This window comes from Musa acuminata, chromosome BXJ1-7 (assembly GCF_036884655.1).
Source record: "Musa acuminata AAA Group cultivar baxijiao chromosome BXJ1-7, Cavendish_Baxijiao_AAA, whole genome shotgun sequence".
NCBI classification, from domain to species: domain Eukaryota; kingdom Viridiplantae; phylum Streptophyta; class Magnoliopsida; order Zingiberales; family Musaceae; genus Musa; species Musa acuminata.
The window spans coordinates 21,523,038-21,548,030 of record NC_088333.1 but is presented as its reverse complement, the minus strand read 5'-3'; the positions used below and the strand labels follow the sequence as shown (position 1 = coordinate 21,548,030).

The 24,993-nt window shown below is 39.0% G+C and overlaps 2 protein-coding genes across 3 annotated transcripts; one reads left to right on the top strand and one right to left on the bottom strand.

The window, feature by feature from the left end:
- The first annotated feature begins 400 nt into the window (after positions 1–400).
- LOC103972874 (glycerophosphodiester phosphodiesterase GDPDL6-like) lies at positions 401–24,852 on the top strand. Of its 2 annotated transcripts, none has more exons than XM_065192267.1 (10): positions 401–576; positions 18,797–18,905; positions 19,493–19,789; positions 20,466–20,575; positions 20,857–21,358; positions 21,892–21,933; positions 22,042–22,323; positions 22,742–22,881; positions 23,485–23,968; positions 24,464–24,852. In XM_065192267.1, exons 2-10 carry the CDS (start codon positions 18,821–18,823, stop codon positions 24,766–24,768), a joined length of 2,247 nt encoding a protein of 748 aa, XP_065048339.1. In that variant the 5' UTR covers positions 401–576; positions 18,797–18,820; the 3' UTR covers positions 24,769–24,852. The 2 variants fall into 2 exon arrangements, with proteins under 2 accessions (XP_065048339.1, XP_065048338.1); XM_065192266.1 differs by lacking the exon at positions 401–576 and adding an exon at positions 17,621–18,700.
- LOC135678973 (transcription factor MYB44-like) lies at positions 10,949–12,618 on the bottom strand. Its single transcript, XM_065192268.1, has one exon. The coding sequence runs from the start codon at positions 12,314–12,316 to the stop codon at positions 11,222–11,224; it is 1,095 nt and encodes a 364-aa protein (XP_065048340.1). The 5' UTR covers positions 12,317–12,618; the 3' UTR covers positions 10,949–11,221.
- Positions 24,853–24,993: the final 141 nt, after the last annotated feature.

The window sequence follows — 24,993 nt, the reverse complement described above, 5'->3', positions numbered from 1 at the left end:
GTCCTTTCTACTTTGACCAATTCACCTGATGATACAATCCAAGTGTCATGAATTCACAGACATCAAGTCGAAGTCTTTGAGAATGATGGATTGTGCAGACTTCCATAACCTGGAGAAGGGTATTATATATAGCAGATTCGAATTACTTGCTTTTGGACAAAATGGTAATTCAACTCATACTTACGCATTTCCGTTCACTCGATAATAACTATTCTCTTGAACGTCCGTTTGGGATAAAAGAGTGATTATTACTGACACGTCATCATCATATCATATGGTTTTATATAGGATGAAAACCTACGTTTTGGGCGACGGAGCAATTGGAGCCGACATGTCATCGTCCGACGCTTATATAAAGGCGGGACATTAATAAAGAAAGCCCTTCCATCCTTAAGCAGCCCAAGGCGATGGTGGGCTTAGGGTGAGGGAGGGGAGAGTTCCTGAGGGTGGGGTTTCGCATTTGCCCCCTTTAATGCTTCCGTGCCTCGGGGATGGGGAGGATGCAACAGCCCTCGAGGAATCGGAGATCGGCTTACCTCACGGCCCTCACGCTAGAGATCAGGAAATCTATACAAGGTGAGGGTTCTGATCCTGGGATCTGATCGCAATTGTTCTATCTTTTTCTTGCTTCTAGGAAAAAAAAATTGGCGATCGAATCTTAGAGATGATTTTTATTGGACCGAATCTTATATGAGTAGGATAGTTCTTCTTACAATGATTTAATTGCCTAGATGCATAAGCAATTACCTTCTCGTTTTACCTTCTCGTTTTACATTAGATGCATAAGCAATTATATGAGTAGGATAGTTCTTCTTACAATGATTCATTTTACACTATAAAATGAATTTCTTCTTCAATTCTTGAAAACTTCGTTGACATTTATCATCCCACACGAATTTTATATTCTTTTGTGTCAACCTGGTCAATGGTGCTGTTATTTTTGAAAAACTTTCTACGAATCTTCAATAATATCCAACCAAACCCAAGAAGCTTCTAATATCTGAAACATTAGAAGATTGCTTCCATTTTAACACGACTTCAATTTGTGAGGGTCAACAGATATACTAGTACTTGAAATTACATGACCAAGAAACATAATTTTATTGAGCTAGAAATTGTACTTGTTTAATTTGGTATATAGTTTCTCTTACCTTAGGACTTCCAAAACCATCTTAAGATAGTGTTCATGCTCTACTCTGCTTTTGGAGTAGATTAAGATATCATTAATGAACATAATTATAAATTTATCAAGATAAAGATGAAACACCTTATTCATAAGACCCATGAAGGTAGCCGGTGCATTTGTGAGTTCAAAAGGTATTACTAAGAATTCATAATGACTATATCTTATTCTAAAAGTAGTTTTCTGTATGTCTCATTTCCTTATCTTCAGTTGATGATATCAGGATCTCAAATCAATCTTCGAGTATACTTGAGTACCTTGAAGTAGTTCAAATAGGTCATCTATTCAGGGAAGGGGATATTTATTCTTCATGGTCACTTGGTTGAGTTGTTTATAATCGATGCATAGTCGCATAAATTTATCTTTCTTCTTCACAAATAGGATAGGGGCACCCCAAGGTGTTTCACTAGGTCGAATAAAACCCTTTTCCAAAAGCTCCTGGATTTGTTTCTTTAACTTTGCCAACTCAATTAATGTCATTATATACATGGGTTTAAAAATAAGTGCAGTGTAAGGTAGAAGATCAATCGTAAATTCAATCTGCTTGTTCGGTGGCAATGCAAGTAGATCTTCAGGAAAAACATATGGAAAATCCCGTACAATGAGGATGTCCTTTAATACTGGCTTCTTAGATTCTTCTCCAGAAATGAAGGCTAAGTATCTTTTACATCCTTTCAGTAATAGTTGGGTAGCACTCAAAGTTGAAATAATAGAAGGGAGTTTTTCTTGAATCCCAATGAACTTAAAAGGTGGTTGATCTAGGGGTGAGTAACGGTCTTCTGGAAACAATCGACACTTGCATGATATGCTGAAAGTCAGTCCATACCCAAGATAGCATCGAAATCTTGAAATTCTAGTAGAATAAGATCTACTAACAATTTGTGACTTTCAATAGTAATAATATAGTTTTTATATATATGATCAACTATCAAAGAGTTTCCAACTGGTGTTACTACTATTAATGCATTTCTCATTGTTTCACGATTCCTATGCAGTTTCATAGTAAAATAGGGTGATATAAAAGAATACGTAGAACTAGAATCTATAAGCACATATGTAGGCATACCACAGAGTGTGATGATACCTTTAATAATAGATCCCGAGGCTTCAACATCTTAGTGGGTCAATACATAGATTCTCGCTTGACCTCCCTCTTTGAGTCTTAGTTGTTGCTATCCAACTATTTGGGGTGGAGCTTGGCGTTGATATTGCTTCTAAGGGCAATCCTTTGACGTGTGCCCTAGTTGTTGACAATAAAGTATACACGTTGTCCCATGGGGCATGAGGCGGAAACATGATCCGTCTTCCCACATAAGTAGCATCTTATGACGACTTGATTACTAGGAGCTCTTGCCTGTTGATGCCTAAACTGTTTGCCCTTGCCTTTCTTTGAAGGTCCAGAGTGTGATCCCCCATATGTCGATGGTGTGGTACTAAAAGATCGCTTTCGATCATTTGCTCGTTATTGTTCATTATCCAATTTCTCCACCACCAAAGCTCGATTTAACACTTCAACATATGTTAGTAAAATCAATACTGCAATGGACTTTCTAAATGATGATCGAAGTCCTCTCTCAAAATGACAAGCTCTTTGATTTTCATTAAAAGCAATATGTGGAGAGAATTGAGCCAGTTCAATGAAATAATGATTATATTCCTTTACGATTCTACCTCCTTGGTGGATGCTAAGGAACTCTTGTTGCTTCTCAAAGCGAACTGAATCGGAAAAGAACTGCTCATAAAATGCATCTTTAAACTCCTCCCAAGTCATCACATTACCTCTGGCCTCTAGCATCCTCCTTTTTTAGGTCTACCAAGTTTTTGCCTTCCCTTCCAAAATGAAAGAAGTGAAAGGCACTTTCTGATTTTTCTTACATTCGATAGTTTCGAATGTCTTCTCCACTTGACAAATCCAACGTTCAACAAAGATTGGATCTGATTTGCCCTAAAAAATTGGTGGTCCCAATCTCTTAAAGTGATCCAAGGTATTATTTATACCCTACGGAATTCCATCTCGCTATTTCCGATGCTCAAAGTATCCTTTAATAGCATTGAGGACTCCGTGTACGTCATCTGGAGCATTGACGGGTGCTGGGGCATGAGGTGCATTCTGCGAAGTTGGAGAAGCTGGCACATAATCAGTGACAGGTGTACGTGAGGACTGGATTTGCTCTACGATGTGTAAAACTTCAAAGTTATTGTTTGCTCGAACATCTCTCCGAGTGCGTAGACTAGTAGCATTGTGACCATGAGCACCCCGAGTGACAGGATCGTTATTCTCTTGAATTGGCTCCATTATTCCTACAATAGGTTAAATACAAAAATTGATTAAAGTCAATCAAGGGACTTAAACACCTACGGTTTCTAGATAATGCTCTGATACCATAAAAAGGTATCACATCCTAGATTTTTTTTTTTGGATCACATCTTTTCACACATTCAGAGCCAAGTAAATAAGCATCACTTTATTCATTATTTATAAATATTTATTATAATTTATTTATTCGTCAAATCATAAGTAGAAAAGTAAACATAACGATGTTAACTCCAAGAATCATTCAAATGGCTCTACCGAGCAGTAGAGGAAGATCCGCTCTCTATTGGAATCCTATTTAGTGCTAGTGGGAGGCTACTCTGAAAATCAAAATTAAGAAAAATTCAGCAACGCTGAGTAGGAACCCCAAAAGTCAACTCAAAATAAATACATAATCAAAAATCAATCATCCCATTGGCATATATCAAATACCCGAAGGAGCACTCCCCCAACAGCGGATGGAGTGGCTTTATCCTAGGGGATAAGTTTGTGTTTTTCCAACAGTAGATGGAGGCAAACTCATATTGCACTCCCAATAGCGGGTGGAGTGGTGTCTCTCACCCGCCAAAGTAAGGACATGCTCCTCCCAACAGCGGATGGAGGAACTGTCCAACCATCACGTCTAACGGCCTGCTAATTCCCGAAGGGAATCGCTTCCCAACAGCGGATGGAGTGGTGTCTCTCACCCGCCAAAGTGACACGTTCCTCCTAATAGCGGATGGAGGAACCGTCCAGCCATCACGTCTAATGGCTTGTTAATTCCCGAACGGAATCGCCCTACCAGCCCTTGGTAGGAAAATAATATAATCTCACACTGGTTATGTCTATATCGAGATGAAATAACACATTTAAAACATATCTTTCAAATATCATCAATATCAAATAATACAAATTAGCCCTCAATTGACTTGAACCCTAGTTCAATCGATCCGATTGAACTTGATTTATTAGAACCTAACTGAACCGATCTTTAATCTTCATTTAACTGGTCTGAAACCATCCTAGACTAGTATAATTTGGATTAGATTATGTTCAATTTAGGTTAAACCAGTGATTTAAAAAGCGCTAGGCGCCAAGGTCCAAAAACGCTCGAGGCACTAGGCGCTCGCCCGAGCGAAGCGCCTGCGCTAAAATATAAAAATATATAATATAATTAATAAATATAATTATTTAAAATTTTAAATAAAAATATGCTATTAAATTAAGAAAATCTAAGATACAAAATCACAATGTCACATTAACAAAAAGTTTCAAAATTCAAAACAATAAAATTTTACATTAAAGTCATTCATCATAATCAATATTATCGTCATTTTCACACAAATCATCTTCAATGAATTCGTCTTCTTCCTCTTGTCCTTCGATTCCTTCCTCTTCATCAAGATATGTTTCATTCTCTATGTCTTCAACAATAGCACGAGCCGAGTTTGATGCTTTTGCACTCATTTTTCTCTTTGACATCTGTCTTGTATATGTTTGTAATTCTCCAGCACCTAAAGCTCTTGCCACATCTCCCCATGTCAATCTATCATCTTCAAATACAAGCTCGTCTTCAGCATCTTGCAAGTTAGCACACATTTCTCCTACTAACCACTCATTTGAATCATCAATATCTTGCAATGAGATTAAATCAAATCTATTTTGTAAATCATGACGAGCCTTCAAAGCTTGATTATACTTTATGTAAACAAGATCGTGCAATCGTTGATATTCTAACCGATTTCTTCTCTTCGAGTGAATCTGTCATGTCATATAATTTAAAAATATATTAATACATATATCTAAATAAATAAATTAATTAAAACAAAAATATTTAGTGATCCTTACATGCTCAAAGATACTCCAATTTCGCTCATAACCCGAAGTACTACATGTCAAACTAAGTACTTTGATAGCAAATTGCTGTAAGTTCGGGGTGGAATTTCCAAATAGACTCCACCATTCAGCTGTAAAATTTATGTTATTATTAGCAATAACATAGTAACATAACATATATGAAATTAATTATATCAAATTATTAATACATGGAGACGTAGTTGTCCTGGATCGAACGACAATTGGAATTCCAAAAAGACCTTCGGTATTTTTATATAAAGATAATTCATGAATAATCTTATCTTGAACCTCAAGGCTGGGAACTAATCTTGCAATGCACTGATATAACCCACTCAAAACTTCTACATCAAATTCAACAGATTTAATCTTATAAAAAAATTCAGGGTTCAAATAATATCCTACTGCATGTAAGGGACGATGAAGTTGACAACTCCATCTTTCGTCAATGATTGTAAAAATTTTCTCATATTTTTCTTCATTTTCATTAAAAGATCTTTTAATCGTCTCCCTTGCTCTATCCATAGCCTCATAAATATATCACATTGCAGGCTTATTTTCATTATCCACCAATCGAAGGACTCGAACAAGATGGTCCATTACCTTTAATATATAAACTATATGATTCCAAAATGATGGCATTAAGATGATATCAGCAGCCCTCTTGCCTTTTGCTTCTTTTGCACGGTTGCTTGTCACTCATTTCTCAGAGGTAAACATATTTCTCAGAGTATGTTTTTGACGATGCATGCTCTATAATATCAAGAATGAAGTAGCAAATTGAGTGACACCATGTCTCACTAATTCTTTATTTCCTGTAAATTCTCTCATCATATTCAAAGCCCCAATGTGATTATAAAGAAATCCAACAATAAAAATTATCATTTCTAAGGTTTTCTTGATTTCTAAGATCTTTCTAATATCCTCCAACATTAAATCAATACAATGTGCTGCACATAGAGTCCAATACAAGTGTTGTCTTTTTTATTCAAGCAATTTACCTGCGACAAAGGATAACAAAAATGATAAGACTTAAGAGTTTAACACACTTAATTGAAGATAAAATATTTAACAAATTCAAAAGATGAATATTACCAGCTAAAACATAGTTGCTTCCATTGTCGGTTATGATTTGAATGATATTTTGTTCTCCAATTTCTTCCACGAAGTTGTCAAGTAAATCATATATCTTGTCTCCAGATTTTACAAAAGATGAAGCATCTATTAACTTCACAAACATAGTCCCTAAAGAACAATTAACCATAAAATTAATTATACTCCTGCGCCTCCTGTCAGTCCAAACATCTGACATAATAGAGCAACCATGTGTTGCCCATGATTCTTTATGACCCTTTAGTAAGTCATTTGTATAATTCAACTCTTTTTGCAGCAATGGAACTCGCATCTCATAATAACTTGGAGGTTTTAATCCTGCACCATATCTTTCAATAGCTTCAATCATATCCTTAAAACTGTCTAAACGAGTTGTACTAAGGGGAAGACCAGCCTGATAGAAGAAGCGAGCAATGTGCTAAATTGTTCTTCCTCTTATTTCTTTATCACAAGCATCACTTATATTTGTTTGTCTAAATTTTGAGCCTCCTACTTGCCCTTATTGTTTCTGGGATCCTTGAAACATATATAGATCCATCGGTCCTTTTTTACCTTTCTTAGTACTCATAACTTCTTTTCCTTTTTTGTCGTATACTCTTTTTTTACTTGGGTTAATAAAAATAGAATAATCTTCTTCTTCATCCCTGAGATATTCAACATTGTCTTCTGGTAAATTCCCATAAGATTTATTCTTTTGTGTCTTCTTTTCATTCATATTACTCAACAACTCTTCTTTTACCTCAAGTGGACACTTTTTGCAAGCTGTTACATTCTTGAAATTTCCTATTGTTTTGCACGAAAAAGACCACCTCTAGTAGTCTTATCGTAGAATTTGTAAGTCATTGCATTAGGATCTTTCGGATCCTTCAAATAATTATACTTCCATGCAGGATTTTTTTTTATACCATTGGAGACTCTATTGAGTTGCTCTCTACACTTGTCATTTATGTTGAAACATAGCAATAATTTCAAATAAATGAAAATTAACAACATTAAAATCAAAATAATATATTATTAATCTGTTAACGGTATTGAAAATTAATCATTTCAAATAAACTTAATATTAACAGTATAAGCCTGCTGACTGAGAAAAGAGGAGGCAGTAGCGGCAGCGACGAGCGGCGACAACAGTAGTGGCAGCGGCGAGCAACGATAGCGGTAGCGGGAGCGGGAGCGGCGAGCAGCGACAGCATTTGCGAGCAGCTGTAGGCGCGAGCGACGATAGCGACAGCGTTTGCGAGCAGCGACAGCCGCGAGCAGCGGTAGCGAGAGCAGGAGCGGCGAGCAGCGGGAGGCGCGAGCGACGACAGAGGCAGCGTTTGCGAGCAGCGATAGCGGCGAGCGAGAGCAGGAGCGGCGAGCAGTGGGAGGCGCGAGCGGCGATAGAGGCAGCGTTTGTGAGCAACGACAACAGCAGCGTTTGCGAGCAACGACAGCGGCGAGCAACGAGATCGGGATCAGGAGCGATAGTAGCGACGGCGAGGGTTAGGGTTGGGTTCTCACTTATATCAATTTTAGTTGGTTCGATTGAACCAACTAACCATCAGAGATCGAACCAGGACCGAACCAAACCTAAAATCCTGGTTCGGTCGCCTTGGTTAACCCAGGCGCTCGCCCGAAGCGCCTAGCGCTTGGGCTCGGGCGAGCGCTTAGGCGGCGCCTGTTTGAAGCGCGCCGCCTGGGAGATTAGCGAGGCGCTCGGGCCTCACCTCGCCCCAGCACCTAGGCGAGCGCTTGAGCTCCTTTTTAAATCACTGTGTTAAACTGACTTGAATAAGTCAAACCAATTCAAAATCACCTTGAATTGATCTAGACTAATCAAGTTTGGTTTAGTTCAATTAATGTTTGAGCTCAATTCAAACAATTACATAATATTAGAGTAGGTTAGACCGACGGTCATGTGCACTGCACATAACTGTACATGCACCATAGTAGGTTGGGCCAACTTTGGCCCATGGATTGATCATATGTGTCACACATGATTGCCCATGTTGGGTTAGACTCGGTTAGCCTACGGGCTAGAGCTTGACCCACGGGTTAAGCCTAGCCTATGGGTTAGGCCTAGTCTGCTGATTGGGCCTAGCTAATGGGCGGGCTGTGGCTTGACTTATGGGTTGAGCCTAGTTTGCGGGCTATTCTAACCCTATGCCTATCCAATTTCATTAATATTTAATTATAACAATATATATTTATTAATAATAATATATTAAAACATAACAGATTAAAGAATAAGATTGAAAGATAAACTTCAATACAAGGAAATGATATTTTAAATTTAATAAGAATTAGAAATTATTTTTTTAATAAAAATCATATTTTCAATATATATGAACATGAATAATTTCAACATAATCTAATCAAATAATAAAATTCTAAATCTTAACAAGGATAAAAAATTTTAAGATAATATATTATAATCTAGCAATAAAAATTTTAACCATTAAAGGATTAAGAAATATATATATATATATATTTTGAACTACTAATAGTAATATTTTAATCCAGATAAAATTAAAAGGTAAATTGCAATACGAGGAAATAACATACCTAATCCAAATATGAAGAATTAAATATCATGTATTCAATACATAAAACATGTATAATTTTAGTGTATTTAAATCCAAAGAAACATTTAAGAGGATTGAAGAATCCTTTAAAAACTTCAGATAACATATCTTAATCCAACAATAAATATTTTGGCATTAAAAAGAATAATAAATATTTTCAAACTATAAAAATTTTAATATTTAAGTAATCAAAATAAAAACTTTAAATTTCAAGAAAGATATGGAAACTTACGTCTCGTCAATAAGGTGTAACTCCTCGAAAAAGAGAAATCTCTTTCCTTAAATAGGAGGAGGTGACCTTCCATTGAAGGAAATTTATTTTAATTTTTATATTTATTTAATATGAATTATTTTTATTTAATATACTAATAAATATGATATCACTCTATTTGGAATGCTTGATAGTCATTTTTTAATTCGTAATAGTAAACAAGAAAATAAGATTAATATTTTCTAAATTACAGTGATAAATAAAAAAATAAAAATTAATTTCTAACTTAACTATTTGATTTGATTACATGTATAGCAGGTTGTTATCTTCTAGAGGGGGTTGTTGGGAAATCTTAAGAGTGCTCTAGTGAAGGCTCAAGAGGTTGAGGATGAGACGAAAGCTCGTTGTTGGATGTGCAATGGCCAACCTTCCCGCATTTAAAGCGAGATGTTGAGAAGGTTTTCGTAAGTGATAAATTGGAAGAAATGGGTGCTGCCTACATGTATCCAATACCTTGGGGAATAGGGAGAGTTATGTTTAGGACACAAACTCAGGTGACCTTGCCGCTGGAACGTGATCATCTACAGGCAGTTCCACTTGTATATTCTTACCTTTGCCTAAATGAAGCTTCCCTTGGTATGTTCTTTTTATAATGAAAATGTCTTGTCTGATTAATTTTGCATTCCCTGTCTTCCCTTTTATCCCTTAAGCTTGTTCTTGAATCAAATGCTGTCAAACATAATGTGAGGTAACTATCGGCTCTCTGTCATTGTTTTGATGGGATCTGTTGGCTTTGTTGTTTTGGCCAAACTGGTCTTACCTCAACCTGTTTTCATTCTTGTCCACAAACATTCGACCTTCTTATTGAGCCCAAATTTGTGAATTAATCAGTCTTGGCATTTTGCTGATTATGCGTTTTGGCTTTTCAAGTGTCGCTGGCTCTCCTCCGCCAGAAGACCTACCGAGAGATGTTGATGGAGAATGGCTAAAGAATCTTCAAAGAAGATGTTGACGGAGATGGTAAAAGTCTACTTGTGGAATTTAACATGGTTAAGTGACGACACTAAAAAACAACAATGATGTCTTTGATTTATTGATTTGGAGCAATATAAAAAAATCATGGACATTTTTGATACTCTATGCAATCGATGATGTTTGAATCCCAAGTTGACTCATCGAACCAGTAGAGAGACAGACGGAGATGGTCTCTTCGATTTCGGAAGCCTTAGGGTGCGATGGTCAAACCTGAAAGCCAAATAAATTAACTAGAAACTGCTATCCAACTGGCATCCAACCAAGGTGATAGATAATCTCTATCAAAACCAGTGCATGCCCCCATTATTTAGTCCCAAAACCATCTACTAATCAAACAAGCCTACCTTTTTTTTTACCTTCCGATCCGTGCCGTGAACGTCTTATTATTCTTTTTTTTTTATTTTTAAATTCCTGCGGATAAGAAGAACCCAGGTAGGAAGGGGTGCACAGTGTTGCATCACACGGCACTCGAGTCAGTCTGACCTGACCTATTGCTGTTCTCTTTTTGGAGACCACCTCAAAATTTGATTCTTCTGATGCTCCTCAGAAACATACAACTGTGGCACACCCTTATCCCGCCAGTAGTTGTTAATGAATGATCAAAGTATCGGGTGGCAAAGACTATCGGTTACTGTCACCTGCTTCCAAGTCCACACACATTTCAACGGTGTAACTGTAGATACGAGAGTCCAGAACGAAACAAGGAGTGAACCTTTTTGCATTTTCTTTTTTTCTTGTAATTTTGCAGGTCTACATCTAACAGACATCGAAACTCTTTCCTCTACCTCATCCTCCGTCTGCTTCTTTCACTCTACATATTTTTCTTGTTTTTCCTTAACAAAGGAAAAGTGAAAAAGATATTATTATATTATGAAGACCTCGAGATCAACAAGTCGACCTTCTTTTTTCTTTGTTGGACAAGTGTTCTTCCCTTCGTCCATTGATTCCTTGGGATAAATGATACGTTATTCGATCTTTGTCAGTCCGATGCGATTGATATCGGTGTCGCGGACCCTCTCTGCATGCCGCACCTCATGGTGCTCCAGACCCGCCATGTAGCACTTCACCTCCTCGCAGATCATCTCTTGCATGACCGCCAGGACCTCCGCGCTTAAAGGGAAAGGCTCCGGCCGCCGCTCCTCCTCGGCGGAAGCTGCGGAGGCCGTGGTGGAGCACCGCTGCGGCTTCGGCCACGGGGTGTGATCAGAGATCGGCAGCAGTTGGAGCGGGTTCTGGTGGTTGTTGTTGTCGGTGCTTCTCTGGTGATGTGGCTCGGAGGAGGTGTCCATGTGAGCTGTTCCGGGGAGGGGGAGGGGGAGGGGGAGGGAGAGGGTGAGGGAGGTTGCTGGATCCTCGTAGATGATGAGGGGAGTGGTGGTGTCGGTGATAGCAGCTGTGATTTGTTCCATCTGATGGGATTGGTGAGGGGAAGAGGATGGAGGCATGACGGCGCCGGTTACAGTAACCGGGTGGCTGTGATGGCCAGAATCGCTGAGATCAGAGCCCGAGGGGCTTCCAGGGTTCAAGCACATCCCTGTTCTGCCCGACAAGAGCACAGACCCGTCGCTGCTGGCCCTTTTGAGCGGCCTCGCAGCCTCCTCATGATCGATCTCCGCCCCCGCCTTGACCGCCATGATGGTGTTGTAGTAGTGCTGGAACCCGCCGTCACCGAACAGCGGCGTGTACTTGCGCTTGAGGGTGGAGTTCCAGTGGTTCTTGATGGCGTTGTCGGTGCGGCCGGAGAGGAGGCGGGCGATGGTCGCCCACTTGTTGCCGAAGCAGCGGTGGGCTCGGATGATGATTTCGTCCTCTTCCGCTGTGAAAGGCCGGTGCTCCACTTGCGGGGACAGCTGATTGCACCACCGCAGCCGGCACGACTTGCCGGACCGCCCCGGGATGGACTTGCTTATAAGCGACCAATTCCGGGGCCCATGCCGCTGCACCAGCCGCTGCAGCGCCGCATCCTCATCCGGGCTCCACGGCCCCTTTATCCTATCGACGTCTTTGCTGCTGCTGCTCCCGGTTGCCGCCATCATGGAATCGACAACCTTCCCCCGCATAATTCGACCGATCGGTCAGAGAGAGAGAGAGAGAGAGAGAGAGAGAGAGAGGACGAAGGAGAGGGCTTCGCGGTGTAGCGGGGTTTATAGAGGGCAGAGGCACAGGGGTTGGTGACTGGCTGCCGTCGGTCGGCGTGACTGGGCTAGCAGCGCGTTTAGTTGTGCGCGCCCGTCCGCTTCCTTCCAGTTCAGGCGGCTTGGCTGGGATACAGCTGGCGGTTAACACGCGTCGTCCGCTCGCCGCTCCCGTTATTTTCCTCTCTTTTCCTGATCGACGAGGTGGGCCGACGCCCACACCCCACGGCATTCGGAGGAGTGTGACGGCTGCCTCCAATAACGTCATGGGTATTTGTAAGGAGAAAAGATGGGGCGTGCGGGAAGTGGTATGAAGGTCTTGCTTCGCGTTTGGTGCGTCCCGCCGTCTTCGAGCTAAAGCAATTTTGTTATGTATAAAGAAAGGATGGTTTTGGGTCGGTCGCATTAGTTCACTATCAATTAATTAAATAGTAGTCTGTCGTATTAGTATTGGCTTTTTCTGCGTGTACTTCGTCGCAGCCGCTGTGATTGGAAGAGGGGGCCTCCCTGTCTCTGACTCCCATCCCACGGCCCGCGCTCGATTACTTTTCCTACACGTTTCCGTGAGCTTGTAACCGTCTAAATGAGTCAGTCTTATGCGAGTGGGGAGGCGGGATTTCTTTTTTCTCCTTGTGAAAGGACTTCAATTTTCTTTCTTTTTTCCGTCCTTCAGTCGTTTAGGTAACAGTCATAACTACCCCCAGTCAAGTGTTGCTAGGCTGGGGAAGAAAAGAACAAAAGAGGGATTATTCGAAATTTGGGGGAATCGTGTGTCTTCGGCATGCATTGGTTACGCGTCGCCAGCTGTCCTTCACCCAGGGACCCCTTGCTCTCCTCGCTGGTCTTAACTATCTCGCGCGTTACGAAGCAAGACCGAGCACGAAGGGAGAGGCTGGAGCAGCACGTGCCCGTTCAGCTTCGGTTGGCGTCGCACACGTGTAGATCGAGCATGTCTCCCGTCACAGGCGCCACCAGCCAGCCTGATCACTTGGCCCGTGCGAGAGGAGATGCCAAAATTTGCTTTCGCTCGCGAGACTCGCTTCAGCCTTGAGTGGCAGACGAAACGGTGATGGGAGCACATGGACGTCGGCATACACATTCTTCTTCTTATGCAAACAAACCGAAGGCTACGAAGTCAACCGTCACACAAGAATCATACGTGCAACCTCATAGTGCCTCTTCGCCACCCCAGTAGTTGTTACATTGTCACCTATATCATCATCATCATCATCATCATCATCATCATTATCATCATCATCTTCATAATAATAATAATAATAAATAAATAAATAAATAAATAATTTTTAATTTAACAGTATATGAAAGATGATAAATTATTAATTATTTTTTAAAAAAATTTGAAAAAAATTTATATCTTTTGAGAAATCTTCACAAAGTATTATAACTTTAAAAAAATATAAATTTTTTTTATAAATAATCATTTTGCCCGGCTCGAATCCATCTCTATCATAGTCTCCCCTTTTTTTTCCTTTGTCTTCACTTTTAGCTCTCATTTGATCCATTGTCTCTGCTCTTGTGCAATAAACGATACAATAATTTTATTAGACCGTCTCAAAATGCGAGGGATGTCAACGTCGTGCTTCATTCTTCCTCATGTGAGGGTGATGAGAGTCTCGTTTGACTCTACAGAGGTAATAACAAATTGTATGAAGATAGGGATAAATTATTTTTTTTTCATATGATAAGGGTGCACAAAAAGATAATTTTTCTTTTTTAAAGAATGAGTAAGGAGACCTAAGGTCAAATTCCAAACGCCATCGATTACATTCTCTTTTGTTTGCCCGATTAGAGACTTCGACTCCCGCACTGTGTGGGATACCGTCAGAGAAATCAACGCCATCGATTACATTCGAATTGCATGATTCGTTACCACATCGTTGTTGCATGGGGAGGTACGAGGCCTCCCCCTATTGCCTGCACTCGGCCAGCGAGCAGCCTTCGAAAGAAGAATACCTATATTGGAACCTATCACGAGCTTGCCGATTACATGTTCGACATATGGTCCGTTCCATCAACCCCACCCGTCGTAGACTTCCTTGTTCTTTGGGTTGATTGCCATTATAGATAAGCAAACTATGTGGGTTGAACCCGAGTCAATATCGTTTCGATGGCGCCTAACCTCGAGCTACGTGGTTGAGCCCGAATCAAGATGTCTTCGCCCACCTGATTGATTCAGTAATCAAAGTTTCTATCTTTGTTTCGGTGATGAAAATTGATTTTCATAATCTAGCAGTCGTCTATTTAATTTTTACACGTTATTTCTCTACATGATATCAAGGAAATACTTAGTTCATAGTCAGATTTACAGTTTTTTCCTATAAAAGCATGTCACTAACACCTTCTGTGAAGTCCTACATCTAGGAAAAGGAAACCTGTGAAACTCTATGATGAACAGAGAGAGAATTTGAAGCATCATATGATGTTTGAGCTATGCAGTTCTAAATACTAGAGAATGATCCATTGCACCATTGCATGAGGCTTCCAAACGAGTGTAGTCCTAATTGGAAGCATAAATTATATAATATGTTATTTATGTTTTGTCATTGACTTCAAATGGTGATGAGACCAGTTGTTGGTGATGAAATGGTCAATTTGTCAGATCATAGATGGTTTGTGCCTGGGCTGAAAGATTCCAGTATAGGAGAGAAAATGAAGTTTCTGTGAGAGTTCACAGTGTTCTCATAAGTCGGCTGTTTTTGGACATCATTCGGGTTGGCTATTTTTGCTTGCTTGACTAAGCATAGCCACACTCCACATCCAGACTGAAGGCACCTATTTTTTGTTATTCTCTTGGTGGTGGAAAATGACCATTTATTTTCGGTGCTCATGTCTCTGCAATTCATAGTTTCACCCATATTTCAGGATCCATCCATGTGTGACAACCAAATACTGATGTTTAAGTTCAACATATGGAGAAAATTGTTGAAGAATAAAATAATTAGTGAAGGGCATTACTGATGTAAAATGGTTTAACTTCTTATGTGCACTGCATATGATGAGCATGTGGGCCATGTTGTTGTTCCCTATACACAAATTGTAATGCCCAGCATGGTTATACTTTTGTCATAGGTAGAGAGAGAGAGAGAGAGAGAGAGAGAGAGAGAGAGAGCTATATAATTTGACAAGTTCTATAAGCACAATTGAGTTAAACAGGATTCTCCCTTGATTATGTTTAGAGTCTTCATTTATTGTTTAGCGAGAATGTCCATGCTCTTAAAATTGTTGGTTTTACTGAAAGCCTGTTCAGGAATTAGGTATTTTGTTAATCTCGTATGGTACTTTTATGTGAAATCATACATAGGATGGGCTTGAAATCATGTGTGTAAATGTGTCTTGGTTGTAGAAAAAAAGGATTGCCCTCCAAATAGGCCAACTTGTGCATTTTTAGCCAATGTAGTCTTGTGGTGTTGATTGAGGGCATGATGCTATGCCAATTAAATCTGAGCACACAGAAGGTGGTGTTGTGCACAGGGCTGCAACATTTTCTTTCCTCCAAGATTCTGTCGCTGATTAATTTTGTATTGCCAAACATACCAAGGGGAAAGATCCCCTTACAAATTGTCCTTGGTCTGACTCTACTATCAACAACAACAACAGAAACTGTAATGTTGTCCTAACTTTGGGGTCAGCAGTTAGTCATAGAGCTTGAACTTGTGATATCAACACATTATCAATAGCATTTCCTTTGATAATTAATAGTCAAACTGTTTTAGCTTTCTAGTAGCTAACTGCTCAATGTTCAATCTATTTAGTTGTTTGGTGAGCTTCCTTTTTGAAAAATGTCCAGAAGAATATCCGAAGACACTAAGAATATCTGAAATTATTATGATCACTGAGAGATTGCTTTCTAAAATGGTTTCCCAAATGAAAGCATAGCAAATTAATATGTTGGGAGTTCATTTGTCGAAGCGTGCTCACTGTTTGTTGTAAGGCTTGATGAATTGGATAGACTTAAATCATTTGTGGGTTAATTTACTCTGTGATCATTGAGTCAATCCAGCCTTTTTTTGGATAGTTGACAAAAATAAATAAATCAATAAATAAAAGAGAGAGGACAGTTATCAAGGAAGGGTCAGCAAGAGGATTAGGATTTTGCAGCCAGACATCAATCACCCCGTGGAGCCCACTGACTCCCAAATAACATGTATAGAAACTTAAAGCTGACAGTCTCCTCTCTCTTGTTAAATAAATATCTGGCCACAGTTTAACTCTCTCTGTGACCTACCTACCAAATTAGTTGCTGGATGTACAACAACAGTAGGAGGAGGAGGAGGAGTTTGTTCAGCCTACAACTCGAGCTCTTTCATTCTCAAACTCAAAACCAATAGATCAGACCCCGTGTTTTCAAAGGGCAGTCAGGGGTTGGTGAGACCTTTGCAACATTTCAATCAAGTATTACTGCTCGGGCAAACGCTTGAGCCAAATCGAGTCGACTTTAAGCTTGGGTTTGATTGCACGAGTAAATTGGTTCGATCGAACCAGATAATATGACTTACCCTAACGCCCCAACCCCACTCGCTGCTCGCGTCCGATTCGGTGAAAGATACTACAAGTGAAACTATATCACTCGTCCATTGTCTGTTACTATACCTCTGTTTGCTTCGTCCATCACCTACCTTCGTCTGCCACTACACACAGCTTCATCCGCCACCCTCTCTCTCTAGTTTCTATTTTCCTCCATGATCGTCGGTTACTTCTTTATCTTCTTCTTAGATCTCTCTTTCACATTTTATAAGTAGTAATACTTTCAACTTCTTGTTGTACCCTATTGAGGTGGAGTTAGAATTCAAGAGTTGAAAGTTGGGGCCAACATCGCATCGATACGAAAACATGCTTAGAACATAACAATCGTTAAAAAACACTGCTTAGCAGTTAGGACTGAATCTCAAATTTCACTCCTTTTGAAAACATTGCTTAATTTAATAGTTTATATGATTTCAATTTAATATATCTATTTTTTTTATTTTTATGATTTATATTATCAATCGTAATATTCGAGAGAGCATCTTGTTTCGCTCGTCTTTCGGAATCTTGACATCATCTACTACTTTTAAAAATATTGATGGGAGCCTAATGAATTATCGACTAGACTGTTACTTTTTATTAAAAAAAAAAAGGCTAAACAGTTAAATTATGCAGATAAAAAAAATTTAAAGTTACTTGAGGAAGGAGGGACAGTCGTAACGCATGATTTCTTCCCAGTGTCGGTATTACTATCTGAATTTTTCTGGGCTGTGATGGTATGTATTGCGGCGCCGTCTTATGATGTCAATTACTCAATTTTTTTTTTTTTTCATTTTTATCAGGATTTAGGCATGACTATTTAACTTTTGAGTTGTTGTCTCTTGAAATATTTGATGCAGTTCTTCCGTTGTCGGTCAAAACAACCTTCTTTTTGTATCCAATTGGACTCGGGGATCATAGTAAGTTCTTATGATGTCTCTTCTTTTAGTTCGTCATCTTTGTAAGTCATTCCTTTTCCGTCTTTTTCATGGCCATTGAATCTGTATGAAGTGATGATTCTCACTGGCTTAAATCCTTCCTACTGGATATATTTATTATGAGCGTATAGTTCAGCTAGAACTCTGTGACTGAGAGTCGCAATCGATGAATGTGCTCCGTGTCCATTCGAACGAATAGCTTGGTAGACCTCTCGTTAAATGTCAAGCAAAGAGGTAGAAAATTGATGGTCCTCGGAGATTCAGTTGTCCAGATACACAGCAGAGAGAGAGAGAGAGAAACGCGATCCATACTTGGCAGCGGCGAATCAACAACGCGTGGTGGAAGACAAAGAAGAGAAGAGATGATACTGATTACAATTGCATGCCGGGAATGAGATCACCGGTTGTTTCCCTCAGGGTGCGGGTACAGAGGAGACGTTGCCCGAAAAAGGCCGGTTTATTCCGCCGCCAGCTTCATCGTCTGCGACGGGCGAGGGGATGTCGTACGACGTGGACGGTCAAACTTGGTTCTTCTCTCTTGCTTTCGCGAAGGGAGGGAGCGCGTTTGTAGGATGGCGGTTTCAGGTTCGAGGACAAGTGCTTCGCCAAGATATGTGTAAGAGAGAGAGAGAGAGAGAGAGATTTAAGCTCGTCCATTACTTTTTCTTCCTCCCCCACAACAAAAAAGCAACGAATAAATTCATGAACATGCCTTCTTTTGCAAGTAGGATCGGTCTTCCATGCATTCTCTTTCTTCTCCGTTCTTATAGTTTGCAGGTTTCCTGAGCGCCAGGAAACCTTCCTTTGATTTGGGGGACCGCATAAAACATAGTTGCTAATCTGCGAGGTTGGTTTTCGTGACCAATTTGATTGCCATCTCTATCAACGAAGAAATCATCTGAGCATTGGTTCTGGAATAAATTTGTTCTGTTTCTGGTTCCAGGATTCGTTCTAGGAATCGGGGGGAATGAGGCTAAATGTGTTTCTGCTGATCTTGCTTCTTCATGGGGCCGCAGCTGTGAAGCCTCCTGCAAAGTGGCAGACCTTGAGCGGTATGATTTCAACCCTGTGTGTATGATTGCTCTCTGTTCTGTCATCTTCTTCGATGTAGGGTTTTGATAGGCGACAATCTAAGCTTCCAAGACGTGATAGGTAGGTACTGCTTTTGTTGCTTGTCCAAGAACAAAATTGAAAAAGAAGAAAAATATACAGCTTTATTATACAAACAATTTAGAATTTATACAGTTTGAACCCGTAATGACCTTAAATTGCATTTCCAAGAGCATACACACACCATTTGGCGAAACAAATTAGCTTTTCAATAAAATGATATTATGACATGCCTGTGGAAGCTTTAAAATTTGTTTATAAAAATTACAGTAACTTTCTTCTGACTACTGAAACAAAACGTCCAGACTGGCTATTATTCATTTGTATCTCAGTTTGTTGTGTATGATGAGATATTGTGATGATAACATTTTTGCTCTTAACATTTGAAGTGTTTTTTCCCCACAACACATAAAGATTTGATTTTTTATTCATGTCCTAATTTACTAATATCATCTTGTGTTATTTCATTTTATGGTAAATTATCTCTTATATTAAATTAAATAATGATTTTAGACATCTTTTTTTATAGGTGAGGCTCCTGTGGTTGTAGCGCGAGGTGGCTTTTCTGGGATCTTCCCCGAGTCTAGCCAATATGCATACCAGATTGCAGAGTCTACAAGTTTGAAAAATGTGGTTCTGCTTTGTGATCTTCAATTAACAAAAGATGGAGGTGGTATCTGCCAGTCAGATTTGAGACTTGATAATTCGACAACTATTTCATCTGTCTTCCCTAAAGGGCAGAAAACTTATTCTGTAAACGGACAGCCTCTTACTGGATGGTTTTCAGTTGATTTCACTTCAGACCAAATATATAACAATGTCTCATGTGAGTATACCAGTTTCTGTAGTTTCAGTGGTTTTTATAGTGTCTATTTAACTGGCAGTAGTGACAAGGAAGAAATATACAACAATTTTTGGTTGATTTTCATGTGGTTGTGACCTCTTGAGGTGAAGTGTCTTAATCTCAAGGAGCAAATTTAGATATCAACAAAGTGGCTTTAGAAGCTTGAGGCAGACATAATTCTTACATCGAAGGAAACTTGTTGTCCCTTTTGTGAGAATATTTTTGAATCAATCATCATATATTAAGTTTGCATAGTATACCAAAAACTAGGCTATGAAAGTGTTCCTTAAGAGCCAAGGTGAGTTGTGCCCCAATCCATGTAGGAAATTCATACTTCATGCATCTGATATTATATTATATGTAACATACAAGGGCACTCAATTACATTACTACCTCCATTGTTCACTGTATCTCTGGTGCAAACTTATTGATTTACGGGAGTTAGCTCTATTCTTGTGGATTACAATGAATTTCTTCATTCATGTGGATTCTTATAAACAAGACATGTATGTATAGAATTACATAGGACTCATGGTTTTGCTTCATACTGTGTGAACTGATTTGTGATCATTCATTCATGTAATGACTAGTTCCTTGACCTTTTCTTAGGATATCTGAATTATCTAATTTCTTCTTTCTTCACTTTTTTGTTTTGAAGTGATTCAAAATATTTTTACTCGACCAAGTGTCTTTGATGGGAGTTTACCAATATCCATGGTGGAAGATGTCACTGGGCTTCACCCTTATCAGTTTTGGATAAATGTGCAGGTAAGGATCAAACTCCTAGTTAATGTGGATATAAGTTAACACCTACCTTGCCCTCAATTAATAACCTTGATGGTTCTCTGTCTGAAACCTTCAAGCTTAGACTATATGGCATAAGAAAGTAGCTGCTAATTTGATAAGTCCATGAGGCTTGTAAACCTGTTTCCTTCTTAGAAGTTCACATTAAAGTGTCCCATGTCTGTTTCTAGCAAGATGATATTTGATAATTATCCAAAAATTTGATACTGCTATTGACTTAATACTTTCTTTTAAATTTTTTGCAGTACAGCATCTTTTTTAAAGAACACAAACAGGATGTAGCAACCTACATTACAACAGCATCAGAACAGATGGTTATTGACTATATCTCTTCTCCAGAAATAGCATTCCTGAAGAGTCTGAGTGGGAAGCTTAGAAGTGGCAAGACAAAGCTCATATTCCGATTCTTAGAAGTGGATGATGTGGAACCTTCCGCTAAACAAACATATAAAGCTCTCCTAAATGATCTTTCCACTATCAAGTCATTTGCTTCTGGGATTCTTGTTCCCAAAAGCTACATCTGGCCCGTTAACAAAGATCAATATCTAGAGCCCCATACTTCTTTGGTCACAGATGCTCACAACCTGGGCCTAGAAGTTTATGCATCCAATTTTGCAAATGACATGCCTGCAAGTTACAACTATAGCTTTGATCCGACTGCAGAGTACCTGCAGTTTATTGACAACTCAAATTTCTCTGTTGATGGTGTGCTTACGGATTTTCCTTCGACAGCATCAGAAGCTGTGGGTAGGCATATATTTCTTATCTGCCAATATATTTTAAATCTTTAATGTCATTATCCAAAACTATAGCTATAGAACTTATTATTTAAATGTTTATGTATAAACAAAGTTAACAAACAATTTTTTTCCTTATATATGGTCATTATGTATGTTTAAGATCCAGTTTCTATTGTTTATAAATAATGCTTATTTTAAATAATTGGAGGCAAAAAGGAAAAGCACTGTCAAATTTATGTTATAATACTGGAATGAACCTGAAATAACAAATTAAATGTCTTAATATAAGTACAGACTTAGAAAGAATTACTACTAAGTTTTTTAAAATCAATTTTATTTTTTCAACTAATAGAACCTTGACTAGTTGATAACTTACTTTACTGCAATGACAAATAACTTTGTTTTTCTGAAGTGTTATTATGTGAATATCTAAAATTCTTCAACTAAACAGAATAATGATATTTACATCATGAAACCTTTTAAATTATTTTGTTCTGAAGTTTACTATCTATATTTATTTATGCCTTTTGTTTGATGCAGCTTGTTTGGCACACAACAAGAACAACACACTGCCCACTGAAGGTAAATTTAATTATTTTGATGTTAGTCCATTGTTGTAGAATTCTAAATGCTTTTCGTTGCTAGTGATGCTTGGATGCTTGCTTTATACTTCTTCATATTTTGATGCAGGAAGACCGCTAATTATAACACACAATGGTGCCAGTGGGGTCTTTGCGGGGTGCACTGATCTTGCCTATCAACAAGCAGCAGAAGATGGTGCTGACATACTTGACTGTTCTGTGCAGATGTCAAAGGATGGAGTAGTCTTCTGTTTGGATTCAGCTGATCTTATGGGTCACACAACAGCAATAAAAACGTTTATGCCCCGAGCAACAGTAGTGCCTGAGATACAAAAAGAAAATGGAATCTTTTCATTTGACCTCACATGGAGTGAGATTCAGAGCTTGAAGCGTAAGGAATTTACATTGTTGACTTTATGTTTGCCGATGACATTGAAGTGTAAAGGATTTATGTATATAATCAAGTCGTTAGTTGGCACTATTTTTGCACTTACCAGTGACCTAATCTTTGATGAAGTAGCTACTAATTCATCCCTTATGTTGAAGATCTTTCTTAGTATCCTAAATGCTAACATGCTTAACTTTCCAAAATAGTGATCTTAGTAGTGTCGATTTCTTTTTCATCTGGGAAGTGTCTCGAACTTTTTTCTTTTCAGTAATGTTCTAATACCTTGCTAGTTTACTAATTCTCTAGACCTGTATAACCTTTGAAACTTGTTATTTGCTTATGTTCTCTGTGGACTGATTTTGTTGCTATGGAGTAGTAATAACATAGCTTATCGATCTCATGTTTTTGTTATGTCTTCCAGCGGAGTTGACAACCCCATTATCTCAGTCTGGCTTGGCAAGAAATCCAGCAGCCAAAAATCAGGGCAAGTTCATGACACTGACTGACTTCTTGGAGTTTGCAAAAAAGAGCACAGTCGCTGGAGTTTTGATCAACATAGAGGTATACATGAATCAGCTATAAATAATTTCTCAGCAGCATGTCTGTTGAACATGATATTAGCATTTTTTCAGTTGGAAAAGGACACCAATTTGCTCCATTTATACTTGAACTTGGAATTTAATTTGTCATCAAGATTTTCTTGAGATTTGTTTTCTTTTGGATTTTCATTAGCATGTGCTCATGTTTAAGCCTGAATCTGGTGAATAAGTTCAAGACCATAAAAAGTCAAGTGTTTATGTAGGGTGCTAGCTTAGCCTAGTTGGTAAAAACTTTTAACAGTTTATCACAAGATCCTAAGTAAATAAATGAACCCAAACTGTTCTGATGATGAACACGACTAGTACTTGTCTTTTTGTTTTCTATTGCATAACTTTCCTTCAACATTTGCATCGGATGGTTCATTGTCCTAAAGATACAATCAATATCAAACTTTTATCTGCTAGATTTAAACAGGGATGGAGCTTTGTGCATGACACACATATATACATATTTACATGCCTGCATATGTCAAGGGATCAAGTGAAACCACTGTTAGTTGATTATCCAGTGTACAAATTTACACCTTTCAAGGCACCTATGCAATCAATGCCACTTATTATGCAGAATGCTGGTTACCTCGCTTCAAAGAAAGGTCTTGGGATTGTAGAAGCAGTCTCCACCGCATTGACAAATGCCAGTTACGACAAACTACCAAAAAAGCAAGTGTTAATCCAGTCTGATGATACGGCAGTCCTCTCTGCATTCAAGAAAAATTCTGGCTACAAACGAGTACTCTATGTTAAGGAGACAATAAGTGATGCTCCAAAGCCAACCGTTGATGAGATCAAACACTCTGCAGATGCAGTTAACCTTCCTAGATCATCTATTGTTGCTGACTCAGGCTTCTTCGTCTCTGCCTTCACTGGCGTGGTTGATAAGATGCATGCGGCAAACATATCTGTTTATGTTTCGGTCCTGAGGAACGAGTTCTTGGCAATAGCATTTGATTACTTCTCGGACCCCATGGTTGAGCTCGCTACCTATGTTGCAGGTGTTCAAGTTGATGGTGTTGCGACCGAGTTTCCAGCAACTCTGGCCGCATACTTGAGTGAGTATCAAACTTATACATGTTTTAGCTTATTTTAAAAATCTGATTTCGCTAAATTGGATTGATCTCCATAAGAACATCTAATTTTGCTGTGATTCTTTTGTGTTTGTTGCTTAGTTTTTAATACCGGTCAGAGTGATACATATTAATCAATATTTATGGGTCCGACCAAAGATCAAAACTGGACCTCACCAGTTAGTATTTAAATTTCAATGCCAATTGGTGCTGGTCAGAATACTGCTTAGCGTGCCAGTATTTTATCAATCTAATAATTTTTCAGAGCTGGTATGAGATCAACATTTAAAGCCTTGGTTTGACTAAGGTTTTTCAGTGCATATGATCTACTATTACTATGTTGATAAATTATGTTTGTTTGTGTCTTTAAAGACACTGTTGTCAAAGTATACTCGATCTTGAAATTTCATCATTGTCTTAGCAATTAACTCTTGGTACCTGAGGTGTAACAATGTGAGATTAAAATTGAATCTTTTGTAGGGAGCCCATGCTCTAACATGAATGCCAAATTGCCCTACTCCATCTTACCGGTTGAGCCTGGTAGTCTCCTCTCACTGGTTTCGCCTGAAGCATTGCCTCCAGCCGAAGCCCCTGCGCCTGTTCTTGCGGTCGCCGACATCCAAGATCCACCACTGCCGCCGGTTGCAGATCTTTCTGACAAGGCATCAGTCACCGCTGCACCCCAGACTTCGCCACCACGGAGTGGACAGTCAGCGATCGCCGTGAACGCAGCTCTTTCTCTTTTGATAGTGATGCTCAGCTTCGTTCAGCTGAGGTTTCTCTGATATGGTGCCTTCATCTGATTCAACTTGTGAATGTTGGCTGTGTGTTCTCGAATCGATTGGATTACTAATAAGAACAGCATTTGTTCTCCTGTTTTCTGTGACATGAAGATGTTATCAATGGTGATTGAGATCTCATGAGCTGGTGGATAATGTTTGCATAGCTTTGTTAGTAGATAGACATGGAGGAGGCTGAGAGTCCAAGTTCTATTACTTATGTTAGAATCG